The sequence below is a fragment of the Pyxicephalus adspersus genome, chromosome 9 (assembly GCF_032062135.1).
Source record: "Pyxicephalus adspersus chromosome 9, UCB_Pads_2.0, whole genome shotgun sequence".
In the NCBI taxonomy this organism is placed as follows: domain Eukaryota; kingdom Metazoa; phylum Chordata; class Amphibia; order Anura; family Pyxicephalidae; genus Pyxicephalus; species Pyxicephalus adspersus.
In genome coordinates, this window is record NC_092866.1 from 50358073 (window position 1) to 50366209 (window position 8137).

Here is an 8137-nt window from a genome sequence, read left to right on the forward strand (position 1 = left end):
ATCACACAATTTTCAGATTCAGGGAAGCTTATGAAACTGTTGAGCAAATTTAATAAATGCCTTTTTTCACCAGAGTGCTAACAGGCTACTGCAACGGAGATGTATACAGATGTTCCTATGAAGTACACATGTATATATGCTATATGTGGAAAGCTCTCCAAGGCTGGAGACGTTACACTTTTGTCAGTAAACCTGGGTGATCCAGCAAACCTGGAATGGATTTCTTAAAAGTCATTTGCAATTTGTTAGCAAATATTTTCCTGGACCAGATCCATTCCAGGTTTGCTGGATCACCCAGCTTCACTGATGAATGTGTATCCTCCCCAGCCTTGAAGAGCTTTAATAAATGAAGCCCATTGGGTTTATGTGAAATGTGCAGCAACCGTGAAATTCAGATCAAACACTTTCCAATGGTTCATGGTAATCAAGTCTATCTTATCCTAGCTATATATCAATTTACATTTAAAGCTCAGTGTCCAGGGACCTGTAGTATAACTATAAGCAACTTACCTCTTGAGCTACAGCGCAACCAGCTGGGCTTACGTCCAGGTATAATAAATAACAGGAATCCAAATAAAATAGCTGAGGTAGCATCTGACTTATACCCTTTCCTGTCCAAGGAAACAAAGAAAAGGTACATACATAATGAATATTATCTCACCGCAGGACAAATTTAGAGTTCTATATACCAACACCAATACTGTCACTGGAAATCTTTGTGTTACCCATAGCATTCAATCAGATATCAGTTATAATGTATGAAGTGGACAGGGAAATGGAAGAATAGGATTGTAAGCTCTTTGGGGCAGGGCGCTCTGCTCCTGTGTCACTGTCTGTATTAGTCTGTCATCTGCAACCCCTATTTATTGTACAGCGCTGCGTAATATGTTGGCGCTATATCAATCCTGTTTATTATTAATAATAAAAAAGGAAGATTTTGGATTTTACAATTAGCAAATACTAGAAAATGTGCTGTGCCAGCGAAGATTCAATAATCCATCTGGATGATAAAGTCATTTGTTTTTTGGCACCACTTTGCTAGTTTACTAAGAAAACTGGAATTCAGGGTAAAGCCAGCAAAAATGTCCCAGGGACCCTGGATCAGAATGTTTTAGATGGAATTTCTACAAGTAATGACAAAATAGATTGGGTTATGTCTAATTGCTATAAATAAAAGGTTAAAAGTCCCTTCATGTGAACAAAATATTACTTAAAGCAAACATCAGTGCATGTATTACATGAAGCAAAGAGAACAAAATGCACTTGCATGAGAGGCAGTATTGTGGGCACCCCACCCCTATCCTCTTATAGATATCCCCCAATCTTCATGGAATGTAACAAGGGAAAATGTTGATTGTTCAACAACAAGATGAAAGATCCTTTCCAACGACAATTATTGCACGTGTGTACAAAGCCTTTGTCTTTAGACTCTGTGGTTGTTGTTGTCATATCAGCCAGACTGATTTCAGTGGGTGGCGGAAGCCAAAAAGCAGATGTTCAAATCAGCCCCTCCAAAAAGTTCTGAAACAGTCATTTGTTATAATTTGGTTTTGATTACCTAATCGGTAAGCTCTTCGGGGCACGGTCCTCTCCTCCTGTATCACTGTCTGTATTTGTCTTTCATTTGCAACCCCTATTTAATGTACAGCGCTGCTCAATATGTTGGCGCGATATAAATCCTGTTAATAATAATAAATCAATGATGATTTTTTTACCATCATGTAATTAACTTGCGTTCCAAAACAGGAAACTGCATTATGTCACATCTGCAGAAAATTGTATGTGTACAAGGGGTTAAGGGGATAAGCAGCAAAACATCTTCAACATTATAGAACAAGTTTTGTTGAACTGAAACTATTAGCCCAACAGGATAAGATTGGCTTTAAATGCAATACTTCCAAAATTCACTAAAAGCCCCATCATGGGAAGCAGTTGCTCACTGAGGGACAAAAATCAAGGAATTTAGGGACAAAATTTAGCCCAAAGCATGATGTGTGTTAGCAAAGCCTATGTAAGAGTTCTATGTGTATTTTTCCAACCCCTGAGTCTGAAATACTGAGATTTGCACAGATTTCTTTCTGTAGAAGAGGCTGATTAAGTCATCTGTCAGAGGTAGATTTAATTTTATTTTAGTTCTGCTATAAAGCAGTGGGAGGAATGTATGAATGAAGCTGCCTTATTATAATAAATGTGTCTCAGTCTGTTTCATTGCTCCTGTTTATCATTGCATGGTTTGGCATCAGAATTGATATATGTCCCCCATGTATTCTCCCCTCTACAGTAATTACTTTACTTTAGTATAGATGCACATTATCTATTAGTAATTAATTGTACATTTTTCAGCAATTTTAAGGATTGTACAGGCTAACCACTAATTCTATCACATTGTCCTAGTTAAACAGTATGAAGCCACATGGGATTAGTAAAGACTTTAAATTAAATGCTTTCAGATTTCACTAAAGCCCCCTCACTGGGCAATGTCTGATGTTCCTGCATATCACACAAAGGGCCCGATTTATTAAAGCTCTCCAAGACTGTGGAAGGACACAAAGAATTTCTTAAAAATCGTTTGCTATTAGTTGGCAAATATTTTCAATCTTGGACCAGATCCATTCCAAGTTTGCTGCATCACCTGGGTTCACCTATAGTAGTCTATCTCCTACAGTCTTGGAGAGCTTTATTATATCAGGCCCATTATATGAAGTGCAGCGAACAGAACTGCCCCTCACTGTATCACACAAAGCAGGAATGGGGGTCTAGGGTACATTTTTCAAGCAACTTGGCAACAAAGTTGTACAAAGAATGAAACTTTTCTCATTTAACAGATATATACTGTGCATCTGTGACCCCTGCAGCAAACAAATACATTTATTAGAAATATCATCTTTATTGTATGCAGTAAATGTATCGCTTAAGAAAATCCCTCCAAATGGCTGTATAACTTAAAAGAGGTTTTAATCTTTTTCAAAACTACTTTATAGCAACTGGGGATATCCTAAATCAAGCTGAAACCTTATAGCAAATCTGTTTCATGATCAGTCTTGTTGCTTCTGTTTAGTTGGCCTTTGTTCCATTACAGAAGTGATAAATGCCCCCTCCCTCCTTTATGTAGAAAACCAATCATGGGGCATACATGAAAAGAAATCAGTGACAGAAAACATAAAAAATAGTGGTATCCACCTAGCACAACTCACAGTCCAAACAGTGAATCCCAACCTGGGACAAATCCAGGATCCCGGGTAAACCAAGACAAGGCCATTAACATGAAGACTGTGAGTGTTACAACCTCCTGGTAACTGTAAGGTAAGAACAAAAATTAACATTAGATCTTCAAAAAAAAAGTATTATGATCTGGAACTGGATCTATATAATCAGGGCAGAACTATGGTCCAACCATGGGATGTAGATTAAGACTGTGTACACATCTGCAATTTTTCGTTTCTGGAAATGATTTTTCATAATCATTTCCAGTGACAAAAGACTGACAGATGGATGAAGAGGGGAAAACAAATGCTGTGCTCTTCACCATTGATAGGTATAGCGGTTGTACTCTGTTGGTCGTTCATGGATCTGTCAGGACAGATCCATGATCAACGTTTGCTGACCGCTGTACACGACAGATTCTTGCCGGAGATAAGCCAAACAGTTCTTGCCAAACCGGCAAGAATCATCTCACGTACATAGCCTAAGGCTGGGCCCTGTTTTTCTAAGCAGCCCCTTGGAACATTTTGTAAATACCTGTTGACCTTGCCCGTACAACTTAAGCTACGTACACAAGTCCAATAGTTCTCGGCCTATATTGGACAAGAATCTAGCGTGTGTACAGCGCCTGTCATACATCGTCCGAACGACTGTCCTGGTGGATCCACGGACGATGGACAACGAATGATCCTAATGCAAGGGAAGAGAGAAAGCGCGCAGCGGGGTGCCTCTCTGCCGTTCTCCCCTTCGCCTCTCTATAGAGCAGAACAGTCGTGTATGTACAGCACTCGTTCATGCATCGTGCAGTCATTAGTTGTTGGAACGGATCATGAAAGATCCTTTCCAACGACAATTATTGTACATGTGTACCCAGCTTAATTGATCAGCATTTCTTTAAGAATGCTCTTCTATCTGTTGTAAAATCACTGTTACTATTGCTGCTATAGGTGTATAGATGTTGGCATTGTTAGAAGCTCAATCACAAATAGAGATGGTCAATGAGATGCAGAAAATTCAACTTATGCACATCATACACAAACTGCACTGACTTGAAAATGAGCCAGTTTCAAGCCAGTGTAATTTACATGTGATTTGCATAAAAGTCACATATTCTGCTTCTCACCGACAATCTCTAATCACTGAAAAGCTATGCCTAGCTCCATCCCACATGATTTTTAATGGACGGTACATCCAAAAGAATTAAGGGAAAATATATAAAAGCCTTGCTTGGTCTTCCAATCACTCCAGCCTTGCCAAACTGCCTGGTAGGAGAAAATCCAGGCTCTCAACTGGAGGCTATACATGGACTAAATTTTCAGCCCAAAATTATTTCACTGTAACTACAATTCAGTATAGGTGTCTGGTTATAGCACTTGTAGGTTTCCATACCTTAACGGGCCCAACTTTTCATATTCTTGTCTCAAAATCTTCCTTGAGTCATCTTCTGTAGAAGATTTTGACTTTCGACAGCATTGCATTTCTTTTAGACTGCAAATAAATTAATATATCAGTCAATATTATTGTAGGAGTGTAAACTTAAACACATTGATAACAGTCAATGTTTTTAACTCTTGATGTAAATCCAAGTAGTTACATAGTTACATAGTAGGTTAGGTTAAAAAAGACATAAGTCCATCAAGTTCAACCACTAGGGAAATGAACATATGCCAGATATAAAACCCTATACGACATAGTTGGTCCAGAGGCAGGCAAAAAAACCCTGGTACAATTTGCAAGTGTCTGTTACTGTTTAAAAAGCATTGTTTGTAAATAATTAGGTACGTGTTAGGTAGGTATATGGGGACATTTGTAGGCTTTTGCCCTTGTCCTTCAGTATAAGTGCATTTGTTTATAATTATATAAGTGACTGTGCTGCCAATAAATTTAAAACTTAACTATCTTAACTAAATAATGTTCTTGAAAATCTACCAGAAAAGAAGGTGATTTGGGAAGGGGGAGGAGGCCCAAACCAGAAGGTATGGATCAGACCTTTATTTTTAGTGTAAAGTCAACTTTAAACCATCCTATTAAAATTCCTAAAATAACCCCCCCCCGCCTTCCTCAATTGCCAGGAAAAAGGCAAACAAAATTATAAAAACTTGGTTGTAGTTTGTTAAACCCAATAATAAAAGGTGTATTCTTCTCAAAACATCATATAATTCTTCTGGGTGAATACATTCACAATAATGAGTGGGCTCATGTTGTTTAGGTGATTCGGTGAAAGCCTCTATATTTCCCTCATAAGAGGTTTCCAAAAATTCTGAGATTTAGAAAGTAACATGCATATTGGTTATTATTCCATTTCTACTGTTATCCTCCCATTGCATCGTATTGTCATTTTCCATCAGTCTGGAATTCTTCTATAGAAGCTGGCTGTGTTCTATTAGTCCGGATTAAAGGTTTATCTAGCAGCTAGCTTCAGATCTTTTCATCCGTTTGTAGTTCTGATCACCTCCAATAAGTATTTTTGAATAAGGGAATATATGCTTACATTTAAGTAAGCCAATTTTTCCCCTTACCTGAAACCCAAAAATAACCAGGTGATCCACATCCAGGTAAATATCAAGATGATAAATGCAATAGGAAAGGAGAAGGCAATCCAGGAACCAAAATTCACAAACTGACATCCAGGGTAACGTCTGCAAAAGGACACACATTTTTAATTATCTTGGGGTTCATATTAGAGCTACTTTCTTTTTGTGCACCGTATTACACCTCCTGAAATTACAAGATTACAAGGAATGAAACAACAGCAGAGTAAGGCTAGATTGTAAATCCAATTAACCTCTACCAACCACCTCCTCATCAAATTACCAATAAAGAGTAAAGTACATGCAGATGAAGATGAATCCAAGTTCTTGCTGCCTAATCTATCCAGGGCTAAAGATAATTCAACCACTATGCTTCAAAACTGTTGCCCATCAGATAGGCAATAAGGAATTATAGGCACCCTAAGGACATGCACAGGGTATGCCGTGGCGGCAGTAAATGTGGGCAGCTGCCAATCACAGGTCAACAAAAAGATTAGAAATGCCCATAAGTCTCAATGGGCCTTGTAGATTGAGATACTGAAAAAAATACCCAGTAGCAAACATATGAAAATCTTTGTTTCTTACATAAAACTTGGACAGAATTTCCTTGTTTTTATAAATAATAGCTAAATCTGACCAGAGAAACCCATACATTAGATCTAATGTGTTCCATGGAGCAATTGAATTACAAACATGCCACTCATATGACCCTATGCTTACGTTTCAAACTGTTCAATAAATATAAGATTAGTAGAAGTTCCAGTGAGTGTGGCCATTCCTCCGATGGTAGAAGAATACGCAATGCCCAGAGAAAATGCTTTGCACATCATGTGATCACGTTTAGTCCGGTAGAAACGACCTGACTTAGTCTGTGAAGACAAACAAAACCAATGAAAGATACAATTATATTTTTATTCAGCACAAATTTTAGTTTAATTCTTTTACCATTCATTTATGATGATTTTCTCACCCAACTCACAACAATCCATTTACAAAACTATTGCATAGGTGTAGAAGCGGTTTTCATCAATTTACTTTTAATTATTAAATGCTTTTACTTAGTGAACAGTTCTATTTTCTCCCTTTTTCAAATGGCTCTATTTTATTCTCTCCTTAACGATTTGTGTCCAGAAATAATTGAAGCCTAGATGCCCAAATGGTGAGTTTAGCAAAACCAGCACTTGACTATAACTCTGGAAAACTATTGCATACCTTCCTGAATTTTTTCACATTTACTTCTATACCCCACAAATCCATTTTACCTAGGGGTAAAGAAAATTATTGGTAAATTGCTTGTATGGTGGAGCTTGTGACTTGCTACTATGATGGGGCAACTTTAGGAATTGGGCCAGTTCTTGCTTCCAGAGAGACCTTAGCCTTGTGTAAGCCTTGATTGGGATAAACTTGGAGGGCTACCCCTTTCCCCTTCCAAGTTGTAAGTATTAGATGCTGTAAGATGCCCGTTAATACAGTCTGATTTTTTGTTTGCAATATATTTTGTATTCTTAGACAATTGTAAATGCAAATCCATATTGAAACAGGTAATATGCAGGTTAGGAGATCAATACAGGTGAAATACATCTGTCAATGAATTGTGAATGTTCTTACAAGAGTCTTCAAATGGAGCCATCAACACAAACCCAAAACATGCCAACACAGTTTCTAAAAGTAATCCTTTTTTTGAACCCTGCAAACTCAAAGCATACAGTGGGTAGAATGTAATTTAAAATATTTAAAATTTGTTGCCAATTGCAAAAAAATACTGAGATGAAAAATGGATCACCCCCTATCAGAACCACCTTTTGTTTAAATTTAAGGCTCGAGTCTGTTGGAATAACAACTTTACACATTTTGTAACCCTTTTTTTACGGCTGGTCTGATAAGTTGTGTGCTTTGAGCTATTGTCATGTTGAAAAGTAAACCTTTCCACATTACCAACTTTCTAGTGGAGAGGGGCAAGTTTTCCTTAGAAATTTGACGTTCTTTTTGCCCATTTTTCCTATCCTAACAATCACCACACAACAGTATGCTATCATCTCCATGGTTTACTGTATGATGTTCTTTAGATTGTCAGCTGTATTGGCTTTAACAATGATGTACCATTTGGTGTTAAAGGCAAATAGTTAGTTTTTGTCTCATCTGAATTTTACCCCTTTTTTCACTTGGTCTTAGAATCTATAAGGTGCTTTTTTGGCAAAACTCAAAAATCAGGCCTTTCCTGAGCAGTGTGACCACACTTTGCCATAATTCCTATAATGGCCCTAGACCACTTAGTAGCCTATCTGACCAGTTTCCTCCTCGCCCTTCTGTCTAATTTGGAGGGATGACCTGTTCAGGGTGGGGTCCTAGTAGATCCAAACAATTCCCACTTCTTAATATCTGACTTTTCTGTGCTAGAATGTCAA

General features: G+C 37.8%; 1 protein-coding gene across 1 annotated transcript in view; it reads right to left on the minus strand.

The window, feature by feature from the left end:
• The window catches only part of LOC140337974 (solute carrier family 13 member 1-like), a gene marked incomplete in the record, with an annotated part of 38121 nt that overhangs the window by 10612 nt on the left and 19372 nt on the right, over positions 1–8137 (minus strand). The window contains 5 exon segments of the mRNA XM_072421880.1: positions 511–611; positions 3195–3296; positions 4591–4689; positions 5721–5840; positions 6453–6601. Of these exon segments, the coding sequence (XP_072277981.1) occupies positions 511–611; positions 3195–3296; positions 4591–4689; positions 5721–5840; positions 6453–6601 (571 nt within the window).